Genomic DNA, 24617 nt, shown 5'->3' with positions numbered 1-24617 from the left:
AATCCCAGCACTCAGGAGGCAGAGGCAGGCAGATCTCTGTGAGTTCGAGGCCAGGCTGGACCGACAGCCTCCAAAACAGAGAAACCCTGTCTCGTAAAAACCAAAAAAAAAAAAAAAATTAAACTATGTGCTATAAATTAGAAAGAAACATGTAGACTTAGTATACATTACTGCAGTTAAAGGAGCAAACTGAAGTCCATGTTACATTAGTGCTAAGATGTAGTGTCATTTTCACATAGCAAAGACAACAGCTTTTTCAAATAATCTTGTTTTAGTTTGCTACAGAGCTGTGGCTATCCTGCTATGTAGACCACGTGTAATAATCCTCTTGCATCTGCCTCTCCAGTGTTGGGGTTCAGGTGTATGCCGTCATGCCTCACCTCAAGTTAAGTTTTTATAGATCCAGAAATTATATTTTGTTCAAATATATATTTAACATTGTCTTTAATAGTAAGATGATTGCATGTAAATATCAAGTTAAATATAACATGATTTTGACTATAAGCAAATGGACATGACATTTTGATTTTTAACTTCTGAGGTGGTATAAGTGTATTAACATTAATAAAAATTTATGTGCTTTTAAGCCTGAAATGTTTTTAAATTCTGAGTCTGTAAATATTTATTCTTTTATTTTATTTCTCCCATAACATAGTGAGCATACAGAGGTCAAAGATTAACTTAGGGAATTGGTCTTTTTCTATCATGTGGGTTCAGGGGATTAAACTCAGGTCAACATGGTTGGTAGCAAGTGCCTTTACCTTTTGAGCCATTGTACCAGCCAGGCTATAAAGTTTTATTCAAATAACAAATTCATATTCAGCTGGGCAGTGGTGGCACATGCCTTTAATCTTAGTACTCAGGAGGCAGAGGCAGGAAGACATCATGAGTTTGAGGCCAGCCTGGTCTACAGAGTGAACTCCAGGACAGCCAGGGACATGAAGAAACCCTGTCATAAAAAAAAAACCCCAAAAAACCCAAACAAACAAACAAAACAACAAAAACCCTAACCAGATAACTACACAAACCTCCATAAAAAGAAACTAATATTTAATAAAAATTAAGCCCCTGTATATAGCTAGTTTCTAGCTGTGTGTGTGTGTGTGTGTGTGTGTGTGTGTGTGTGTGTGTGTGTGTGTGTGTGTGTGTGCATTTACCTGTGGAAGTCAGAGGTTGATGTCTTGGGTATATTCCTTAATCTTTACTTTAGTTTTTGAGGCAGGGACTTTCATTGTTGTTAGAATGTCCAGTCAGAGAGCCCCTGGGATCTGCCTGTCTCCATTCTCCCAGTGTTGGGATTACAAATTATGCTGCCATACTTGACTTTCATGTGCTAAACTCAGGTTCTCATATGTGTTCGACAGGCAGTGAGCTGTACCCAGTGAGACATCTCCCAGACACAGGTTATACCCTTTTGAATCTTTTTAATATCTGTGAAGTACAGCACTAGAATGAGTTTGATATTCCACTTTATGATTATCAGCCTTATAATTTCTATCCATTATGACTATTAGGCCATGCATTTTTAGCCACTCTCCTACTCCCATGCCCTTGGGTAGAAGGAGCCTATCAGGAGGTATGGAGAAGGTAAATTCACATGTCCCCTTTGCAGTCTTAGGTCCCATATGGAGAATCCTGGCTGGTCCCCATACTCTGGATGGGGTCCCAGGGACAGCAGCTGTTTCCAGCTGCACATTTTCCTTTAATCTACCATGGGCTCTTAAGCTGCAGCTGCCTCACATCTGCTCTTTGGCTTTTACAGAGGGAGAAATTATTTGAGAAGAAAATTCCTGAGCTATGGACCATCATACATGTAAAAGAAGTCATGGAAGCTATGCACAATTTTAGCAGGGGAAGAAAGAAAACAATTCAACATGTTGTTAGACATTTTAGTTAAGTTCAAAATTCTTACCGATTTTTAACAACATTCTCATCTTTACCAAAATGCATACCCTTCTTCTTTAGTGAAATATGTTCCCTACATTTGCCATCTCAATTATCAGTCTCTTTCTCCTGGCAAATATGACATTATATCTGTAGTAACTCTCCTGTTTCCCCAGCCCCAGTTTCACAAAGATACATCAAAGTTTACTAATGTTTCTCCTGATGCTCCAGTTTAGACTTGGAGGAAAGACAACATTCATCTCTTGCATTACTCACAGGGAAGAGGCTACTGCTGAAAGCAAGGACCAAATGGTAAAAAAATGCTTCACTACAGACCCAGAGGGTTTCATTAGATCAGTATGCATCCAGCTAGCAACTTTAGTCACAAGGCAAAGCCTAATCAGTGTTAACCATAATAACATCTGATTAAGCCAGAGAACTGGATGAAAGTATATCTTCACAGTTTACAGTAGATGGAATGTTATTTTGGGAAGAAAGGTAGTACAAGGATCATACTAACAAAAGAAGGCTACAGTTATTTTCTGCTTTCTTTACCATATTGTAAGGAAAATTTGTCTTTTAAAAATAGTTGAAAACGAGAGTGGTAATTCTTTCTAAATAAAGAGCTAATGGTGGAGAATCCAAAGGGAAAGTTGGCTGAAAGATGAAAATTGCCTAACTTCTCACTTGGGATGACCTGGTCTCCAACACAAAAGTCTTCCCCCCACCCCCAGACAGGGTTTCTCTGTGGCTTTGGAGACTGTCCAAGGAACTAGCTCTTGTAGACCAGCCTAACCTTGAACTCACAGAGATCCACCTGTCTCTGCCTCCAGAGTGCTGGGATTAAAGGCGTACACCGCCACTGCCCGGCCACAAAAGTCTTAAGACAGAGTGCCGGAGCATGCCATACTCAAAATGATGGTATGAGATACCCAGAAAGTCTACGTGAGTACAACACACCACTGGACAGCAATATCCGAGAGAAGTACCTGTCTCTCCCCAGAGACTGTCAAAACTGTTGATCTGTGCTCGCTCCACCTCCTCTTCATCTTTTTCTGGAAGATCAAGTAGGTAGGAGACAATCTGAAACAAGAAGTCATGTCAGCTCACACTGCAGGCGAAAAGCTATGCTGCTGGCATTAATCCGGGAGCTCTGGAAGACAATCCTCTAAGCATGACTAAATTTCTTATGTACAAAAGAAAGCAGTACTGACTGCCTCGACAGAGAAACCCCAAACCATTCTGATGGATGGCTGTTTTTCTTTAACATTATCCACATATCATGTCATTTAAAAATTACATATTTTTATTTAAGCTAATGCCAATAAGAACTCAGGAAAGAAATGTGGAGAAAATTGAGGCCTATATCTCTATAGAGTGTTTCCTTTTTCCTCTCAGTAGTATGAGGGCTGTCTGGGAGGTGGGAGGGAGAATGACTGCAAACCACAAACAAAAGTGACAGCTGTTTCCAGGAATCTGATTGTACTGGGAGTTAAAAGATTTTCCATAGACAATACAAATTTCAGTTTTGCTTCATATTTCCTTGGTGACAGCTCATGTCAGTTGAGAGGATTGCTGCTTCACTGGAATATTCCTTGCAGTGGGATGGGCTGGTGAGTAGTGGCCCATGAGAGCTGATTCTAAAATTTTCAGAAATTTTACAAGTTGATTGTTAATCAAAGCTGGCAATTTATTAAAAATTGAGTAACAAATAAACTATGTGAAAAACAAAGATTAAAATACCTAAACTTGCCAGGTGGTGGTGGTACACACCTTTAATCCCAGCACTCGGAAGGCAGAGGCAGAAGGATCTCTGTGAGTTTGAGACCAGCCTGGTCTACAAAGTTACACAAAGAAACTCTACTTCAAAAAACCAAAAAAAAAAAAAACAAAAAAAACAAAAAAAAACAAAAAAAGAAAACCTAAACTAGGGCTGGAGACATAGCTCACAGGTAAGAGGGCTTTCCTAGAATGTATGCGATTATGCATTTAATCCCAACACCCAACCAGAAAAAATAAACAAAAAATGTCCCTAAACTCTTAACATTTCTGAACCATTTAACTATGTTCTATCATTATCATTTGCAATACAGAAGTTATTTATATTTATTGTATCTGTATGGTTGAAATATTGTCACTGTGTGCAACTGTATATTTTTTTCCATGTTCATGTCCAGTGATGTGGCAGTTTGAAGTCAGCCATGGTGGAAATAGTTACAAACTTTATAAATCAATATTCGGTTTAGAGCTAACCCTGAAATGTGTTTCAGTTTAATCAGCAGAGCTTGCATAAAGGTGAGAGACAGTTTAACATAAATCAAATATTAGGTTTAATGGCAGTAAAATTATTAAGAAAAAGAGTAAGTTAGATGAAATTCTACTTGAAGCATCATAGTTAGGTTACAACCATAGGTTAGTTAACAGATTCAAATTAGACCAAAGCCAGCATTCAAGTAACCATTCCATTGAGAACACTATTTATTAAAACACGTGCAGCCCATTCTTTAGATTGCTAAAATTAATTTATTTTTAAAATTAATTTATTTTACATTCTAATCCCAGTTCCCACTCCCTTCTCTCCTCCCGCTCCCCACAATTCCCTCCACCCTACTACCCATCTGCTTCTTGGAGAGGGTAAGGACTCCCCTAGGATGTCCCATCATCTCATTGAGGCAGAGCACCTCCCCACACCCCGCATCCCAGTTTCTAGGCTGAGCAAGTTATCTCTCCATAAAGAAATGGCTCCACTAAGTCAGTTTGTGCATTAGAGTTAGATCTTGGACCCACTACAAGTGGCCTCACATATTGTCCCAGATGTACCATTGTCACCTATATTAGGGAGTCTAGTTCAGTCTTATGCAGGCTTGCTTTGTTACTGAGTATGCGGTCTATTTTTTTTTTTTTTTTTTTTTGGTTTTACAAGACAGGGTTTCTCTGTATTGTTTTGGAGGCTGTCAGACCAGCCCGGCCTCGAACTCACAGAGATCCGCCTGCTTCTGCCTCCTGAGTGCTGGGATCAAAGGCCTGCACCACCACCATCTGGTTTAGCCTGCTCTTTTTATAGGTGAATTGAGACCATTTATATTAATGAATATTAATGATCAGTGATTGTTAGTTCCTTTTATTTGTTTCTGTTGTTGGTGATGGCGTTGTGTGTTCACTTCCCTTTGGGATTTGCTGCTATATCTATTGCCTGTGTTCTTGTGGATGCAGCTGACTTCCTCTGGTTGGCATTTTTCTTCTAGTAGTGCTGGGTTTATGGATAGGTATTGTCTAAATTTTATTTTATCATGGTATACCTTGTTTTATCCATCTATGGTTATTGAAAGCTTTGTTGGGTAAAGTAGTCTGGGCTGGCATCCATGGTCCCTTAGTGTCTGCATAACGTCTGCCAAGGACATTCTGGCTTTCAGAGTTTCCATTGAAAAGTCAGGTATAATTCTGCCTTTATATGTTACCTGGACTTTCTCCTTTGCAGCTGTTAATAGTCTTTCTTTATTCTTCATACTTATTGTTTTGATTATTATGTGATGAGGGGACGTTTTTTGTTGCAGTCTATTTGGTGTTCTTTAAGTCTCTTGTATTTTCAAAGGCATGACCTTCTTTAGGTTGGGAAAGTTGTCTTCTATGATCTTGTTGAATATATTTTCTGTGCCTTTGAATTGGACTTCTTCTCCTCCTTCTATCCCTATTATTCTTAGGTTTGGTTTTTGCATGGTGTCCCAGATTTTCTGCATGTTTTGTGTTAAGGATTTGTTGGATTTAAAATTTTCTTTTACTAATGAATCTATTTCCTCTATCATATCTTCAGTGAATGAGATTCTCTCTTCCATCTCTTGTATACTGTTGTTTTTGCTTGTAGTTGTGGTTCCTGATCTTTTAACCAAATTTTCCATTTCCAGAATTGCCTCAGTTTTTTTTTAATTGCCTCCTCTATTTTATATTTCAAGTCTTGAATCATTTCCTTCACTTGTCTGATTGATTTTTCTTGGTTTTCCTTAAGGTATTTGTTCATATCTCCTAATTTTATGCTGTCTTTTCCTGCATATCTTTAAGGGAATTTTTCATTTTCTCTTTAAGAACCTCAATCATCCTCATAAAGTTATTTTTAGGTCATTTTTTTCTGCTTCATCTGTGTTAAGATGTTCAGTCTCTCTTTTGTAGCACCACAGTTTCTAGTGGTGCCGTATTGCCCCTTATATTGTTGAGTGTGTTCTTACCTTGTTGCCTACACATCTCTTCCTCTATTGGTATAGGTGGAGCTTGTGCTTCAGGGCTTCTCTCTTTCTCCAACTGGTATAGTTGGGGGCTGTGGCTCTGGTGACTGCTCCTTTAAGCACAAGCAGAGCAGAGCCTCCGGGGTACGCTCCTCCTGGCTGAAGTGGGCCCAATGCTCAGGTGGTTACTCCTCGAGGTGCAGGTGGGACTAAAGCTCCGGCAGATGCTCCTCCCACTGGAGGTGGGGCCAAGGCTCTGGTGATTGCTGTTCTAGGTGTAGGTGGGAATGAGGGTCCAGTGGTCGATAAAGCATCAGGGTATCTTCAACCGAGAAATGGCAGTGGATGCTTGCTGGGACAAAGGTTCTTAAAATAGTTTCCGGAAGCTACTGCTGGAAACTGCTGCTGCTGTCTCACCAGTGGTGGCTCCTGGCTCCTGGGTCTGAGGCTCATGGCTCCCTCTGATGCTGCTTCCAGGCTAGTGGTTCAGGCCTCCCTCTGCTTCTTCTCTGGGCCTGAGGCTCAGACACCCCTCTCGATAAAATTTATAATAAGCATGTATATAGCTGTTCCCTGGTTACACTCTTCTCCTTTCCGCAGATCAGTTACTTAACATTTCACAGAATACCACGCCAATTCCATGTATTTGCCACAGCTATTAATAATGTAGAAAACACCATTTGTATAGTGTTCATTATTTATAGATTATCATTCATAACAGCCTTGTAAAAAGACTTCATGGATGAAAAACTAGGGTTCTAAGACATCAGAGTAACCGTAAGATCTAGGACCAAAACTAATCCTCCTAAGGTTCTGTGGGTTAGGTATCCTTCCTGTCTAACAATGGCTGACCATATATTCACAAGTTAGTAGCCCCTCTGTGTTTTAGTGTCATACTCTGTTACATAGGGGTGAAAGTATGGAGGAGCTGTGTCAGATAATTTCCAAGCTCCTTTCTGACTTTGGTGTTTGTTCCATACACAGAATTCTAGGTACCATGGTATCTGAGTAGTGCTTTGTGGAATTGTTCCCCTTATTTTTCACAACAGTGATTAAAAGCTTTGCACCAATCTGGCTGGCGAGTGTGTATCACACAAGCTTCCCCCCTACAGTTTCCTAGGTCCTTCAATATATAACTTGGGGGAAAAATCCTATCATTTTTTCTTACCTCAGTGTAACCCATGCTGGCTGCAGCAATGAGGGCCTGCTGGATGGCATGGCTCTTCTTAAACACTCCTTGTTGCTGGCCCGCCATTGTCCAGTCACACTGAATCAGAAACTTGACAACCTCTAGATGACCCCGAAGAGCAGCATGAACCAAAGCACACTGCCCATTCTTATCCAAGTGATCTACCTAAGGGAAGAGAATAGAGACCTGTATGAACAAAGACTGCTGGCTGTATTCTAACCTAGTCACACTGGCCTACTGTATCATCCTTTCCCACTCCGTGAACTTAAAGGATACTTTCTACTCAGGCTGGGTTATAAATGATCTTCAAATCCCCTGGGTATCCCTCTATGGAGAACTTCTTTCCCCAGAAAATGAAGAAAGGTTTTTGTTTTCACATCAAAAGAAAAATAAAATAAAACAAAACCCTCAGGTGGAGCTGAGGTAGTTTTCTTTGCTCTCAAATAGTTCTTTTCAGACCAAGACTTGAGAGACCCATGGCTCTCCTGGCACAAAAATTGTCATGGCATTCCAAAGAAGAAATATCCTGTGTCATCAGTTACCCGGTAGACCACCAAACTTTGGCAGAAATGGATTCCTCTTCCAGCAGGAGGGCAGAATGTCAAAGATCTGGCCTAAATGGCTAGAGCCACTTGGAGCTTTACTCTAGATTAAGCTCCCAATGCAGTTTTATAATCTCAGTGTTGGTTCAAAGTTTAGGTTGAAAGAAAGGTTAGACAGATGTTTCCACTAAGAATGTGGTTATCTGTTTAGGACACTTAGAACATCTGAACCTTAAGTTTTATTTCCAATTCTCCTGCTTACTTTGCTTCCACCCAGTGACCCACATGACAAATGTTAACTGAATGCTGATATGTGCAAGCATCGTATAGGATTAAAAAGGTAGAAAAATAATAAATTCTGCCCTCAAGATTTTCAAATAAGGTAGGGGGAGATCTGTCTTTAAAAAAGCAGATAGTAAATTAATAAGGAAAATAAAAGCACAATGATTTGTTATTATTTTGTGTGTTGTATGCACATGTATGTAGGTGTACATACATGTGGATGCTGGATATCTTCCTTATTTTTTGAGACAAGATCTCTCACAAAACCTGGAGCTCACTGTTTCAGTTTGGCTGACCAGACAGTAAGCTGTCACGATACCCCTGCCTCTGTCTCCCACCAGTGATAGGGATGTGAGTCACTGCCTCCAGCTTTCACATGGATGCCAGGGGTTGAATTCAGATTCTCATGCTTATGGAGAAAGCATTTTACTGACTAAGCCATCCCCCAGCCTGCTAAAATCAATCCTGAGTACAGTCAGGAATGGATACTGTAGGATGTCTTTCTCAACTGGCTGAGACAGGAACTGATTGCCTTATTCTAGGTTTTTATGACAGGTACACGAAAGAAGAAGTTTGTAAGATTGAACGCATGGATACTTTTTAATGCCAGACCAAGTAATCCAGATTTTAATCACCAGGTAGTATTCATGCTCAGAACTGTATCTATAAAAACTAAGGGGATAAATGAAATTCTCACTCCCTGGATAGAAGGCTGGTTCCAGGGCAGAGGTAGTAATGGTAAAAGAAAAGGCTAGAACATATTGTGGTACAAAAGAAAAGTTGTACTAAAAAATATTAGGAACTAATTTGACCTAATGTTCAATTCTGGGACAATTTGACTAACAAAATGGATAATAATGGTAATGGATTGTAAATCGTAGAATAAAATAAACATGAGTCCAAAGTGATACAAATACATAATGAGTAAGTAAGCGCTCAGGAGTAGGGACAAGGCCTCACTATGTATCTAGAGCCTCTGAACTCATAGCCCTCTGCTCCAATCTCTCGAATGCTGGGATTCACAGGCATACACCACCATACCCAGTTTGAGACAGCTCTTCTTTACAGTGGAATTCCTACCAGCAAACAAGGGAAGAAATAGAAAATCACCCTTTAAACAGGCATCATAGCTATAACTTCTCTTAGTGAAAAGAATAGATCTTAACACAAGTAAACAAGAGTGTGATAGTCCCAACTTATCTCCTTGAAAGATTTTTTTAATTGTTTGGTTTTTTGAGACAGGGTTTCTCTGTATAGCTTTGTAGACCAGGCTGGCTTTGAAGTCATAGAGATCTGCCTGGCTCTGCCTCCCAGAAAGATATTTTTCTTAATTACAAAGACAGTACTTTCAGAGTTACAACTTGGAAGATACTACCTTTAACCAAGTGATAAAAGTTATCATCTATAATAAGATATGAGGACATCATGTACCTCATGCATACATTTCTATTAAGGGATAGAGTATCACATCTGTAGTATCCTTTACACAAAATGAACAAACTGAAATATAATGAAATATCTAAATAGAAACTTCCTTAAAAACAACTGACCAGAATTCTTCAAAAATTTCAAGTCATAAAAGACAAAGAAAAACTAGGGAAGTCTTGTGGACTAGAAGGTACCGAATGTAATGTAATGTATTAAACTAAATGCAGATCACCTACTGTAGTGGGAAAAGGGCATTAATGGGTCAGATTGAGAAATTTCAGGAAGGTTTATAGGCTGACTAATCATATGTCAATATTAATTTCTTAGTTTTGATACTGTTATTATAGTCACTTAAACTGTTAATACCAGTGAAAAGCTGGATGTAGGACATATGAGAATTCTGGATGATTTTTGCAAATCTAAATTTTTTCAAAATAAAAAATTTCAAGAAATTAAGGAGCTGGATTCAGTGGCACTTGGGAGGTAGAGGTAGACCTCTGTGATGTACCTCTGGTCTACAGAGTGAATTCCAGGACAGTCACTGAGGGCTATATAGAGACCCTATCTCAAACAAAACAAAACAAAGAAGAAAAGAAAAATTAAAGGGGAGCTGTCTAGTATGTAACGTTATAATCTGAAAGGGGGGCAGAGCTGTCACAGAAGAGGACAAGATAATGCGGCAGCAACAACTGGGATGCAGATGAATGGCTGCCCAGGCATTTTCAGGTTAAAACTGAACAGAGTTGGTTACTCAATGATTTGGTGAGGGCAAAAGAGACACAGGCATCAAAGGATCTTTAGCATTAGCAGATTTTTAAAGCAGGAAGAGAGAGCATCACACAGTAAAGACTATGAGTTATTCTGGAAGGTCATTGTGCAGTGCCAGTGAGGCATCTGGTCATACCTTAAGACGGCTGCCAGGAGTGTGAGTCAGAGCTCAAAGTTTCTTCTCAGGAATTAGCAGGCTAGAGTCAAGAATCACTCAGATGTGAGTGAAAGAACCAGAAGGCAGTTGCCTTTTAATCCAGAGCCTATGATTTTAGTGTTGAGAGAGTATGAGGACAAAGACCAGAAGGCAGGATCTCAGTGAGGTTCTATCGGGAGGAGGACAACAGACAGAGAGGTGGGAGAGCCCAGACAGCACCAGAAGCTCAAAATTATGATCTCCACAATGGGAGTGGAAAGACCTGCACTTTTGGCGACTGGCAAAGTAGTTGGCACCCATGGGAGAATCTCAGTTGAGTGATGGAAAGTTAGAGTTCTCTCTCCTTTCTTTCTAGCACTCTTTATTAGGTATTCCATGAGATTTAATGGGACCACCTCCTAGACTACTTTCCCTCTTAGACTCCAAATCTACGAATTGTTTTAATATGTGCAGAAAGTGAGATTGAGGGAGGTGAGATAACACGCTTAGGTCCTCACAGGAAGGAAATGTGGACTTAGTTGTGGATTTAACCCAATTATATTTGACTCTAAAGTTTGTGGTTTTAATAACCCACCTTGTTTATCACTCATGGAGGTTGGTTACTAGTAGTGAGGAGGCAGAAGCGACTCAGGACAGATCTGAAGGGTGGGGAAGGAAGGGAAGAGAGGAGCTGTAGCTTCTGGTTAGCAGGTGAGGAGAGCTTCTTTTTAAAGTAGGGGAGACATTTGTAGATTTATTGATTCTGAGAAAACGGTAAAGTGAATGAAGAAAAGGAATGAAATAACAAGTGAGAAAGAAGAGTAATATGCCAGGACCAGGCAGAGGCAAATGTTGGAAGGACACCAAATATTTCCTTGGTAGGCAAGAGCACAGGCTAGTGTAGGAGAGAACATTGTCTGTGACAGATGTTCCCTGAGACAGACACTTCTTATATATCCCACACTGACTTTGAACTTATGATCCTCTTGCCTCAGTCTTCCAAGTGCTGGGGTTACAGATGTACACCATACCTCATATTTTTGGTTGTGAGCCTAGCCTTTAACGGCTGAGCCGTCTCTCCAGCCCTCTACACCTTGTTTTTAGCTTAATCTTACTAATACCAAGCACAGAAGAGGTGCTAGAATCTTGAAAGGAGAATGAACAGTGTAACCATTTGCTCTAGGTAAACAACGATAAACAAATAAAACGATGGTATGGTGGTATAAGGCCAAAGAAGATTCAAGGACCTAGCTAGGATGTTTCTTTTTTTCTTTTATTAATAATTAAAAATTAAAAACAATATTTTCTCATTTTATATACTAATCCTGGTTCCCACACCCTCCCTTCCTCCTGTTATCCCCTCCTTCCCGCCATTACACTCCCAAGAGGAGTCAAGGAACTCTGGCACCTTACTCTGAGGCAGGACCAAGGCCCTCCCCACTATATCTAGGCTGAGCAAGGCATCCTTCCAAAGAGAATGGGCTCCAAAAAGCCAGTTCAAGCACTAGGGATAGATAAATCCTGGTCCCACTGCCAGTGGCCCCACAGACTATCCATGCCACACTACTGCTGCCCATATTTAGAGGGCCTAGTTTGGTCCTATGCAGGTTCCCCCGCTGTCAGGTCAGCTGTCAATGTGAGTGTCCCCAAACTGGTCTTGACACCTTTGCTCATGTTATTGTTCCTCCCTCTCTTCAACTGGATTCTGGGAGCTTGGCCCAGTGCTTAGCTGTGGATCTCTGCATCTGCTTTCATCAGTTACTGAATGCAGATTCTTTGATGATAATTCAGGCAGTCATAAATCTGGATTACAGGGGAAGGCCAGTTCAGGCATCCTCTCCACTGATGCTTAGGGTATTATCTGGGATCATAGGATGTGAATTTATATCAAGAGTCACATTAGAACTAGATATTCTCTCTCTAGAAGTTTCCATTCAAACAAAGGGAACATTGTTACACGTGGGTAATCTGTGTCACAGTAACATCTAAGATTCTGTGGCTTCATTGAGAACCCCAGGTTTCTTTTCCCAAAAGAGTTTCAGGAGTTTCACTTTCTTCCCTGATGACAGCACTGAACATCTCAAAATGAGGTCGCACATATAACTTAGGTTTTACTGTGAAACTACCAACATTCTTAGTTTTCATGACAACTGATATACCACAAGGCTACAGTTTTCCTTGTGGCCTACATTTGCAGAGTCAGTGGTTTTCTTTTACCAGTATTTTGAAACTGAACTGGCTTGGAAAGTGTTATAAAGAAAACATTTTGGGGGCTGAGGTGATGGCTCACCAGGAAGGGTGCTTGCTCTGTAAGCCTGAGCACCTGAGCTTGATCACTGCATCCACATGAAAGCAGGCCTGGCTGTTAATACCAACGTTAGTGGTAGAGACAGGAGGGTCCTGAGAGCTCCTAGTCAGCAAATGAAAAGTGAAAGATTGTTTCTTAAGACAATAAGGTGGAGAATGGTAAGAGGAAGAAGATGCCAGTGTCTAACTCTGGTCTACATGTATGCACCCGTGTGCATGCATCTACACATTTATGCATATATATTTCCTCACACCATATATAAAACAGTAACGTATTTAGGAAATGTTTTCAGAGAACTGAAATGTGCTAACAAACACCTTGGGTGCCCTTAGCCAGTCTGAGTGAATCTTTTCTCCAGATCTCTAGGATGGTGGTCTTCAAGGGTCTTCCACATCTCTACTCCTAAGATCTCTTTTGACACATGAGTGCCTTAGGGTGTGCAGGCACTGTTCAGTTCAGACCTCCCACTGCAGTCTCCTTGCCCCTTGCTTCTCTTCTGTATTTTCATTAGAAAGAGGCTTCTTCTGTGCTCAACAGACACCTTCTTGGCTGTTAGGTAGGGATTTTTGTGGTTTCTGATAAATGCTGTTTTACAAGTCCCCAAAGATTTTAAAACTGCCCTGATACAGCATGCTTTGGTAAGTCCATGAGGGCAAACACTGGGATATGAGCTCCGTGAGCCCTCCCTTTGATCTGTTCAATATCTGGGCTGGGTGCTGAGTGATGGGGGCTGTCCTTCTGTACTTATGTTTCTCTTATTGGTTAATGAATAAAACACTGATTGGCCAGGCAAGAAGTATAGGCAGGGCTAGGAGGTGAGGAAAATTCTGGGAAAAGTAGGCAGATGGAGTCGTCATGAAGAGCCTGGGAAGAGAGGATGTGCAAGGTGTTCTCCTGGAAGCCAAGACCACGTGGAAATACATAGATTAATAGAAATGGGTTAATAATTAAGACAGAGCTGGCCAATAAGAAGCCCAAGCCACCGGTCAACAGTTTTATAACTAATATAGCATCTGTGTGTTTATTTGGGGCTCAAGGGTGGCGGGACCCTGATGGGTCAGGGTCTCTTGTTACAGCTGAGGTAACAAATGAGTTTAAAAAAGATTACTTTGAGAGGGAAGGAAAGGAGAAGAGAAGAAAAGCAGCAGCAGTGTGGGCAGCTATTACCTTGGCCCGTTTCTTGCACAGCAACACCACGATGCTCAGGAACCCTGCCGCTGCAGCATAACCCAGAGGAGTCAGGCCACTCTCAGAAGAGGCATCCACATTGGCCCCAAATTCCAAAAGCAGGGCCACCATTTCCGTGTAACCAAGGTGAGACTGGACACATAGGATTGGAGCATTATTTAAAACTTCTGTCCGGTAATTAATATTGGCACCTCCCAAAATCAGCAGTCTGCTGACCTAGAAACAGAAACAACAATCAGACACCAGCCATACCTTTTTAGTCATTTTTTAATTAAATCACTTGAGATTCTACAGAAGTGTCCAGTAGCATTTAGGAGCCATATTTTTTTATTCTTTATTTGTTCCCCTTTAAATATTTTGCTTTGGAAAATAATGTAAAACATCTCCTTTATATGCTGTTTACTAGCTAGAGTGAGAGCTCACATACTGAGGGTTGAATATTGACTCATTTAAGTGAATTGTTGATTTCAAAAGTTCCTCCCCAAACAGAGGCTACCTGAGATCCATTTACTCTTCAGAACCTTTAGCAGAGCCTGACCCCAGGTATCAGCCAGCTATATAACAGTCTTGGTCCTCAGTTACAAGAATAAAATATGGAGATTTAAAATACATTAAAGTTACTAAAAGGCTATTCATTGGAAACAGTCCAAGCAAGTCAGAGATCAACTAAATGGCTACTTGATGCCCTTCTAATTATATTTTCCAGCTGATTATTCAATCTTTCCTTGTGTTTACCTTTATATTTGGAGTGTAGAGATTTCGTAAAGAGGCCAATGCCATGGAAAGACCTTCTGTGCTATAGGAGATCCAGAGACCTTGGAGGATGGAGGACGATACACCAACTTTTTTACTCAAACCCTGAAAAAGAAAAATAATAATGGGGACAATTAAATTATTAATAAAAATAAACTTTGTGAGACTAGGTCTTTTTATGTAGTCCTGGCTGTCCTAGAATTTGTTATACAGACCAGGCTGATCTCATATTCACAGAGATTCACCTACCTCTGTATCGAAAGTGCTGGGATTAAAGGTGTGTGTCACCACTCTCAGTGAGATAACCAAATTATTAACCCAGCTAAAAAGAATCGTCATTAGTGAGTGACCTTTAGGTTTTTGGTTCTAATGTGTAAGTGTGGAGTCTCATTTAATTAATGTTCATAGGGGCTGGAGAGATGGCTCACTGACTGCTCTTCCAAAGGATCTGGGTTCAATTCTCAGCACCCACATAGTAGCTAACAACTGTGTGTAACTCCAAGATCTGACACCCTAACATAGATATACATGTAGGCAAAACACCAGTGCAAATAAAATAAAATAAAATAAATAATGTTCATATACTTCAAAGTTTATAGGGATAAACACAGTTACTAAAAGTCTCCAGTAGTAGATCACTTAACATCTTTTTTTTTCTTGCTCTATATCTGAATATAATTTATTTTCCTATTAGCTTTCATAAGTAACTTACGCCACTAAAATAATACGGTAGCACAGATAATTTGATCCTTGATCTTCATTTCATTTTCTTCCTGGACATTTGGGAAAATTATAGTTACTAGCTTCCTTTGCAGCTAGATGGATCACATGATTACCTCTGGCTAATGAAATCTGGGCCTTAGTAAAATGCCTGTTCAGGCTGGCTCCCAATCCCACTGTGTGTTTTTTGCAGACTTTCTACCATTTCTCTTATTAGTAGATGCAGAGGATCCAATGGAGAATTTCAAAGCCTAGGGTGATTTAAGAACTATTACACAGAAGGAAACTGCACAAATGATCTGCATTAGACTACACTGTGAGAAACAAATAATTCAGTCTTTAAGTTACCCAGTGGTTAGACACTTTCTGTCCAGCATCTTGCTCTTTGCCAAAATATTGGTGAATTAAACAGAAAATCTCAAGGGCAGAAAAACAGTAGTAATAAAATTTGGGAACTTGCACGCCTTTAATCCCAGCACTCAGGATTCAGAGGCAGGTGGATCTCTGGGTTTGAGGTCAGCCTGGTCTACACAGTGAGTTCCAGGACAGTCAGGGCTACAGAGAATGCCTGTCTTGGAAAAAAGAAGTTGGGGAACTAAGTGATCTGGGGAAGAATGTTTTAAATAAAATGTATGCTACTTTGGCTTTCTTTGTAAGCTCTTCTATTCATTTGATATACTACAGAAGGAACATTTACAAAGGAGTATTTGTTGTTTATCTAACAAAAGATCAAGTCACAGTGGTTAATTTCCATAGAAGGCTGAGACTCTTATTTTCCATGTAGGGAATTCTAGAGAAGAGGTGCAAAGACAAATAATAAATGCCATGGGAAGCTGGATCTGTGAACACTGTCAAAGGTTTTTCTGGCAAAGGTGTTTTTTTCTTCCTGTAAGGATATTGTGAAGGCATAAAAATGAATATATATATATATATATATGTACACACACATATATATACATATACATACACACAAATAGACATATATTTTAAGGAACAGTTTATGAGTATACTGCAAGAGGGGAGTGGGCAAGGGCTAAAGTACTGCCTACAGCTGAATTAAACATTCAGATTAATTTTTATTTCTTATGGTTTGGTGGCTATATGCTTATGATCCAACACTCAGGAGGATTAGACAGAAAGATTTAAGACTTGCTTGGGCTAAATAAAACTCTGTCTCAATTAAAAGAGAAATAAAAATCAAATTAGGTTATTTATTTTTAAATAATTTTTTAATTTAAAAATTTATATTTTTTGATAACTGTATACAGTACTGTATTTACATCATTTCTAAACCCTTCCCCCTACTCCAATTCTTCTCATGCCCATCACTCCAAGTTCATGACTTTTATATAATTCTCTGTCTCTGTCTCTGTCTCTGTCTCTGTCTCTGTCTCTCTCTCTCTCTCTCTCTCTCTCTCTCTCACACACACACAAATGTATTACTGAGACCATTTAGTGTTCCTCCTATCTGTGTGTGTTTAGGGCTGACCACTTGCATTGGATAACTATTAGGAAGTTCATTCCTGAAGAAGACTGGTTTCCACTCTCTCAGCAGTCACTGATTGCTTCATCTATTTGTGAGGCCTTGTCCAATATTCCTTGTTTAAACTGACATGTTGACTGATGTTGTCTTGTTTAGGCAACCAAATTGTTGAGAGTTCATGGTGCAACATCCCTACCATGTCTAGCATAGATGCTAGACACTGTCTAGCAGCAGGCATCCTTGTCCTTTGGCTCTTAGAATCTTTCTGTTTCCTTTTCTGCAATGTTTTATAAGTGGATTTTTTTTCTTTTTGAGACAGGGTCTCATTCATGTTTCCCATGCTGACTAAAACTCACTGTGTAGCAGGGATAACCTTGAACTTCTGGTCCTCCTGTCTTTCATCGACCAAATCTGGGTCAACAAAGATCAAGGAGTGAGGGGGACTTCAGGGACTAGCCACCCAGACACCCACCTACACAGTAAGCCATGGAGCAAAAGGTAAAGAAAGATATACAGAAGGGGAGAAAGGTAAAAGCCCAGAGGCAAAACATGAATGGGTTAAGTTAAGAAAAACTGGCTAGAAACAAGCCAAGCTAAGCCTGGGCATTTATAAGAAAGAACAAGCTTCCATGTGATTTATTTGGGAGCTAGTGGGTGGTGGCCCTTCCCCCAAAGAGTAAAGAGTGAAAAAGACAGCCAACAACAACCAAGCGCTGGATTATAGACATACAACCCTCATACTTGGCTTATTATGTGTTGCTCTGAAGCAGGGCTTTGTGCATGCTAGGTAAGCACTCTATTGGTCATATTCCTAGCCTGGATTAAAAGAGAAAAAAGTGCCTTTAATGACATGACTTTGCCAAAGTGGCTGCCTATGTCTAACTGTTCTCAACATGAAACATACAGCTGGACAAAATGAGGGACAAGGATGCTAATCATTTCTACCCATCCTCTTGTTTCTTCTGATCCTGATTACAGAGGATGGACCATACGAGCTGGGTCAAATCTTGGAAGAGAGGTCCAGTGGGATCTCAGAAACAATGCCTCTGGGAGGGTGAACAGAATGTAGTTTAGAGCCCTCTTACTATAAGAAAATTATTGCTCCTTTGATCCTCTTCCACTATTTAAAGATGGCTACTTAATTTACAAATTATCCATATTGTTTATGGCTTTGAGGAATTCTGTTCTGAATCTTTCCACTACAATCATCATGTAGTTGCCAAAAACTGGTTACACTGAAAGAAGGAAAGGCAGACAACAGCATCTAATCAGTACTGTTTTAGAATTTCTTTTAATTTGTTCTAATAACAGGGATATCAATTGCAAGTTTCTTACTTGGCTAATTAGTTAATATGCAACACACATAAAAATCCTGAAGTAAGCCTATCACTAAGTTGTTATGATTGCTTATTTTGACACATGAGACCAAATATTTTAGAGTTTTTTTTGAAAGCTACTCAGTCAGTTACAGGGTTCATCTTCACTGCAGAGCCTAGAGAACCAGAAAATATAGCTCCAACTCCCCATATGGGCCTTAGTTTCTTGATCTAGGACACGTATGATTTGCACCGAGACATTTGAGGAATGATACAGTACATTAATAACTTGATAGGAAAATCCCCAGAAAGTATTAGTATCAATAGAAACGTTTAGGAGTGAGCCCCACCTCATCTTATACATTGTGAGGAAAAAAAGAAAGGGATTTTAACTTTTACTTAGCACTTGATGCATCACATTCTGTATCTAGGACCTTCCATGTATTAGCTACCTCAGCTTACCCAACTCTGCACAACAGCCCATGGGAGACATATTTACTATTTACATCAGAGGAAATTACCTAGAAATGATTAAGTAATTGCTCAAAGTCACAAAACTTACTGGAGCTGCAATTAGAAGACAAGTCTTTTTTATTTTTTAAAAACTCTAAAAGTTTGGGGCTGACCGGGCGGTGGTGGCGCACACCTCTAATCCCAGCACTCGGGAGGCAGAGGCAGGCGGATCTCTGTGAGTTCGAGGTCAGGCTGGACTGACAGCCTCCAAAACAATACAGAGAAACCCTTTCTCAAAAAACCAAAAAAAAAAAAAAGTTTGGGGCTGGAGAGATGGCTCAGCAGTTAAGAGCACTGATTGTTCTGCTAGAGGACCCAGGTTCAATTCTCAGCCCCACATGGCAGCTCACAACTGTCTGTAACTCCAAGATCTGACACTCTCACACAGACAGATATACATGCAGGCAAAAGATCAACACACACAAAACAAAGAAAATAAAGCAAAACTCTAAAGTTCATGTACTGAATAGTATACCAAGATTACTAACAAGTTCACAGTACCCAATTCAGGATTTTACTTCTGAATGCTCAGCTGGAAAAGTAGAAACTACAAGAGACACAGCCGTTGACTGCTGGCTCTTTCCTTTACTCTAATTCCAAAACATTCTATAGCTGGCCCTGCGTTTCATCCTAGACATGCCATCTCTTCATATGACTTTAGGACCTTATTTTTTCTTACGATTTCACTTGGGCATTATATGCTTCTTGTAAAGAGTAGTTACAGAATCATACTTGATGTTAAAAATTCTTTTTAGTGACTAACAAGTTAGGCTGGTGAATCATTTAACCTTAAGAGCTCGAAGGAAAAGAAATGGAAAGGCTGGTGGGGGTAGACAGGTGATGTTTCAGCACTTTAGAGGAAGAGGCAGGAGGATCACCGTAAGTTTGAAGCCAGCATGGTCTATATAGTAAGTTCCAGGCCAAAGAGAGCCAGTCTCAAACAAAAATAACAAAACAGAAACAAAAGAAAAAGAAAGGTAGAGAACGGGGAAAAGGAGACAGACAAGACCAGATGGTGTGGAAGGAGTGTAGAGCGGCACTGGCAGCCCTAGTGCAGCTGGAGTAAGCACACAAGAAAGACATCCAACACAGAGCAGAGGCGAGGCCGGAACGTTAGCTCTACTCGTAATATAGACTTTTGATTTCTTCTGGTTGATGGAATTGCCTCTTTGGCCCTCTGAGATATAAGGAAAGTTTCAGTTAAAACTCAACAAAGATAACAGGTAAATGTAATTTTATCACCAGCCAGGTTGTGGCCAAAAATAACTCAATTACTTAGACTTCCTGAATATTTCAGGAAAGCATGAAGAAACAAGAGCAATCTTTTCTTAGGGCTTCTTTTTTTGTTGTTTGTTTTTTTGAGACAGAAACGGTTTCTCTGCGTAGCTTTGGACCCTGTCCTAGCACTCACTCTGTAGACCAGGCTGGTCTCAAATTCACAGAGATCTGTCTGCCTTGGCCTTCCAAGTGCTGGGATTAAAGGCGTGTGCTACCAACACCCATCCTCTTAGGGCTTCTTATGCATGATTAAACCTAACTAACTTTGGGGCTGAGCTAGTGAGTTTCTTGGAAGTTTAATTATTTGTAAAAATTATCATTAGCAACCCACTTACAGATGCACAGCTGTCTTTAAAAAAGAATTATTTATTTTACATCCCAACCTCTTCTCTCATTCCTTCCCTCCACCTCCCCTCTGCATCCCCTATCCCCACAATCCACTCCTATTTCTGTTCAGAAACAGGCAGGCTTCCCATGGGTATCTACAAAGCATGGCATATCAAATTTTGATAAGACTAAGCTCCTCCCCTTATATTAGGGCTGGACAATGCAATCTAGTATGGGGAATAGGTTCCCAAGAGCCAGCCAAAGTGTTAGGGACAGCCTCTGCTCACACTGTTAGGGGTTTCATAAGTAGACCAAGTTACACATATACGCAGAGGTCCCATGGGGCTTCTTGGTTATAGTCAAACCCAGTGAGCTCCTATGAGCCCAGATTAGTTGCTTCTGTGGGTTTTCTTGTGATGTTCTTGACCCCTAGGACTCCTACAACCTTTCCCCCATCTCTTCGGCAAAATTCCCCAACATTACTATTATTACCATTTGATCATCACACACAGCCATGCTTGAGTGTAGTAGAAGAAGACTGGTAAACAAAGGGGAAATACTTTTCCTTGCAGAAAAGGAACTAAAAAACCCAAGGCCCATGCTTTCCGTCTGTTGTTCTTGCAAATCAGGTTTTATTGTAATAGAGCCATACCCATTTATTTCTGTAATGTCTTACTGTTTTCAGCTATAATGGCAGAGTTGTAGGTGATAGATAGTAATGTAGACTACAAAGCCATATCTAGCTATTTACTTTCAAAAAAGTTTGTGAACTACCACTTTAAGAAGTTATGGGGTAATATTTTCATATGGAATTTATGCTTATTAAGTCTTATTTCAGGAATAATATTGGTAATTTTGATCCTAAAACCTCATATTAAATATATACCTAGTATTATGGATTTTACCATGTACCTTTTTTCTGTATCTTTACCTGTAATCTTTTACCAATTTTGAGAGTTGTTACTATTTTACAGATGAGAAAATTGACAGTAAGTGGTAGACTTTACTTTTATTTATTTATTGAGATACTTTTCTCATCTAGACTCCCAAATGCTGGGATTACAGGTAGGTAACACCATGCTCCTCCTCAGAGTTTATATTTAAACTCACGCCACTTGTTGATTCAAGGATCTTTCTTCTATTTACAAGTTTTCTCCCTGGCCAATATTTCTGTTCTATTAAGAAATGCTATAAGATTGGCTAACCAAAGGAACATTTTAGAGGGAAGAATTTAGGAAGACATGCCAAGAATACTCTAACATCCTCCCAGTGACTAGACTCAATCTGATGAAAATGCTCCGAGTTACAATCTCATGAAAATGCCCCGAGTTACAAACTGGATTGAAATATCTCTGGTCACAAATTCCACACATCACACTTTCTTGTAGTTTTAAAAAGATCTAAAGTTGAGTACAGTGATGCTTGCCTATAATCCCACCATTTGGGAGGCAGAGGATGGAGGATGAGCGGTTCAAGGTAATCTTTTACTATAAGGAATTCTTGAGGCCAGTATGGATTACAGGAAACTCTGTCTCAAAAGGAAAAAGAATCTAAATGACAACTACAAGGTTCTAAGTAATCAATAACACGCCATTAGGAAATGAAATTCAAGCCACAATGAAGCCAGGTATGATGGCAAAGATCTGCAATTTCAGCTCAAGGGAGGTACAGGCAGGAAGATCAGAAGTTCAAGGACAGCCTCAACTACATGGTTGAGTTTAAAGTCAGTCTGACCTACATGAGACTCTGTCTTAAAAACCACACCACATACACCACACTACTCTACATAATGAAACACTATTTTGTATTCACTTTTAGATGAAACGAAAGACATGATTGTTTCCCCTCTTTTGGTGCTGAGGATTGTGTTATACCACTGAGCATTATTTCCAGACTGGTGTGAGGATATTGGAACTCTCACATGCTACTGGCAGGACTGGAAAATTGTGTGGACACTTTGGAAAACAGATCAAGAATTCTTCAAAATGTTAAATACAGTTACTATATGACCCAGAAATTGTGTCTTTTTTTTCTTTGAGATGTGGTCTTGCTATGTTACCCAGTCTGTCCCAAATTTGTGCCTTAGAACTCTTGGGTACTGGGACTACATACATATATCATTGTGCTCGGCTCAATCCTATTTCTAGGTATACATACTCAAGAGAACGGAAGACAAATCTGGGAGTGGCAGTTGCATACACCTATAATCTCAACACTCAGGGGTAGGAAAATATCAATTTTTGTATAGTGTGGCTGTAGAGTAGCCAGGCTTAGAGAGCAAGAGAGAGAGAAAGATTAAAATAAAGATAGACAGATGGGTAAATAGATAGCGGACAGACTGTCTACATAAATCTGTACCTTAATAATATGAATGTATTAAATGTTACAGAGTTGTAGATGTACTAAATGCCATGTTAAAGCAGCTGACTTTCTTTAAACAAATGGAAGACTATTTGTTAATGTGCTTAACAATAGTAGTTACAGTACTCATTCATATTCATTTCCAAAGGGGAACAACTCAAGTATTTCAAGGAATGTGTAAATAAAATGTTGTAGATCTGCAAAATGAAATACTATTTTATAATAAAATGAATAAGATACTGATCTTTACTCTACTATTAATAAACTATGAAAACATTATGTTAAGTGAAAGAAGTCAGGGACAAGGGAGCAACTGTAGTTTCATTTCTATGAAATGTTTTGAAAAGTCGAATTTATGGGCAGAATGTAGAGACGTGACTTAAAATAGTAAGGAGGCCTATTATATAGGGTGAGTAAATATATAATGGTAGTGATAATGGCATAACTCCAAGTACACACACACACACACACACACACACACACACACACACACACACACACGTGGTGAAGTTATACCTCAATAAGGGAAATTTAAAACTGGAAATAAATTTCAGTTGGACTGTATGATGTCACTGCTGATGAGAAGTTCTGAGTGTAACTGGTTATGGCCATGTCTATCTTTGACTCCGCATGCCCCTTAGCTAACAGAGACTAAGGTCTTCAGTCTGGGACATGCTAAAGCCCCTCAACAGCCTCTGCATGGAAGGATCCCATCAGCTGCAACACCAGGAACTCCAGAGCCTAGCCTCCATTCTTAAGCTTGCAGCCACGTCATCACTACGCTGCACACCAGAGTATTTGCAGCCCGAATCACACACGTAGAGCCATTCTTATCTCACACAGCCATGCTGTCTGCATCAACGTAAGATAAAACTGTGCTAATGACAGAGGCATACAGTTTCAATGTAGGTTCCATTGGTTAAATGAAGCTTCCTATTATTTCTCTGTTAATGTGGCATTTATTTTATGGTGTACAAAGGCAAGCATCTTCTTCATCATTGAATCCTATCCTGTGCAGACTGTCTTGTTGAAAGACTGATAGTTAGCTCTCTCCTATCTAACCAAAGGACAATAATCTTAGTGTTTATGGATGAAGCAGACATTTTACTACTCATCTGAAATTGGAACCCTGTCTGCTGTATTAGTTGTATTCTATTCCTAACAAGTAAGGTCACCAAGTTAAGGTAATTTTTGATACAGTGATTTGTTAGACAAGACAGTTATAATTCAAATAAAGAACTTGTCACAGTGGGTTTCACTTATACTCATCTGATGAACAAACTTCTCTTGCTGTGTGCTTATTTATATACCGGGAAGAATTTGTAAGCTTCTTGGAGAACAGTTAATCTTTACATCTCTTAGGGATTTGTCTGACCTAGAAAACTGTTTAAGATACTCGAATTTTTCAATTCTGAGTCGGGGAAGAACTCTGAGGAGACTATAGGGATTAGAACTATCAGAATTATGTATTCCTGGTAGGCTTTAGACTCTTGGCAGCATTCAGCCTTAGCCTCCCTTGCTGGTTACACATGTATGTGTTCCACCATTTTTGCCTGAGACTTTTACTTTTGCAGTGCTTGGGAATGAATACAGGCTTTCTGCACACTAGGCAAGGGCTTTATATTTGTTACACCATGAACTCACAGGGCTAGAACTGTCAAGCACAGTAATAAATGTAACAGTAATTGTGAGTAATCATGAACTGTGTACTAAAAATGAGAACAATTTCCTCCTATGCTTTCATGTGGATTATAAATTCCTCAGCATTAGAGACTATATAAATGTACCTTCAGCTGACTTACAACATGGCTGTCTTCAGAAGATGACAGGCCATATGTAGATCACATATAAGTGTGTGTGTGTGCTCCTTATGTAAATACTATTGTGCATTCCATGGAATGCCTAGGTAGATGGCCTACTAACC

At 39.7% G+C, this 24617-nt stretch overlaps 1 protein-coding gene across 11 annotated transcripts in view; it reads right to left on the bottom strand.

Annotated features, from left to right (window-relative positions):
* Tanc2 (tetratricopeptide repeat, ankyrin repeat and coiled-coil containing 2) overlaps positions 1–24617 on the bottom strand; it is a 306152-nt gene that overhangs the window by 25739 nt on the left and 255796 nt on the right. For all 11 annotated transcript variants that reach the window (XM_040749911.1, XM_040749916.1, XM_040749917.1 and 8 more), the window contains 4 exons: positions 14678–14800; positions 13922–14158; positions 7270–7455; positions 2874–2967 (listed from right to left, as the gene is read on the bottom strand). In XM_040749911.1, the coding sequence (XP_040605845.1) occupies positions 2874–2967; positions 7270–7455; positions 13922–14158; positions 14678–14800 (640 nt within the window). The remainder of the gene's footprint in view (positions 1–2873; positions 2968–7269; positions 7456–13921; positions 14159–14677; positions 14801–24617) is intronic.

Source organism: Mesocricetus auratus, unplaced genomic scaffold, assembly GCF_017639785.1.
Source record: "Mesocricetus auratus isolate SY011 unplaced genomic scaffold, BCM_Maur_2.0 Super-Scaffold_100007, whole genome shotgun sequence".
NCBI lineage: Eukaryota > Metazoa > Chordata > Mammalia > Rodentia > Cricetidae > Mesocricetus > Mesocricetus auratus.
Note: the sequence above shows the minus strand (reverse complement) of the source record. Positions and strands in the feature narration are given on the sequence as shown.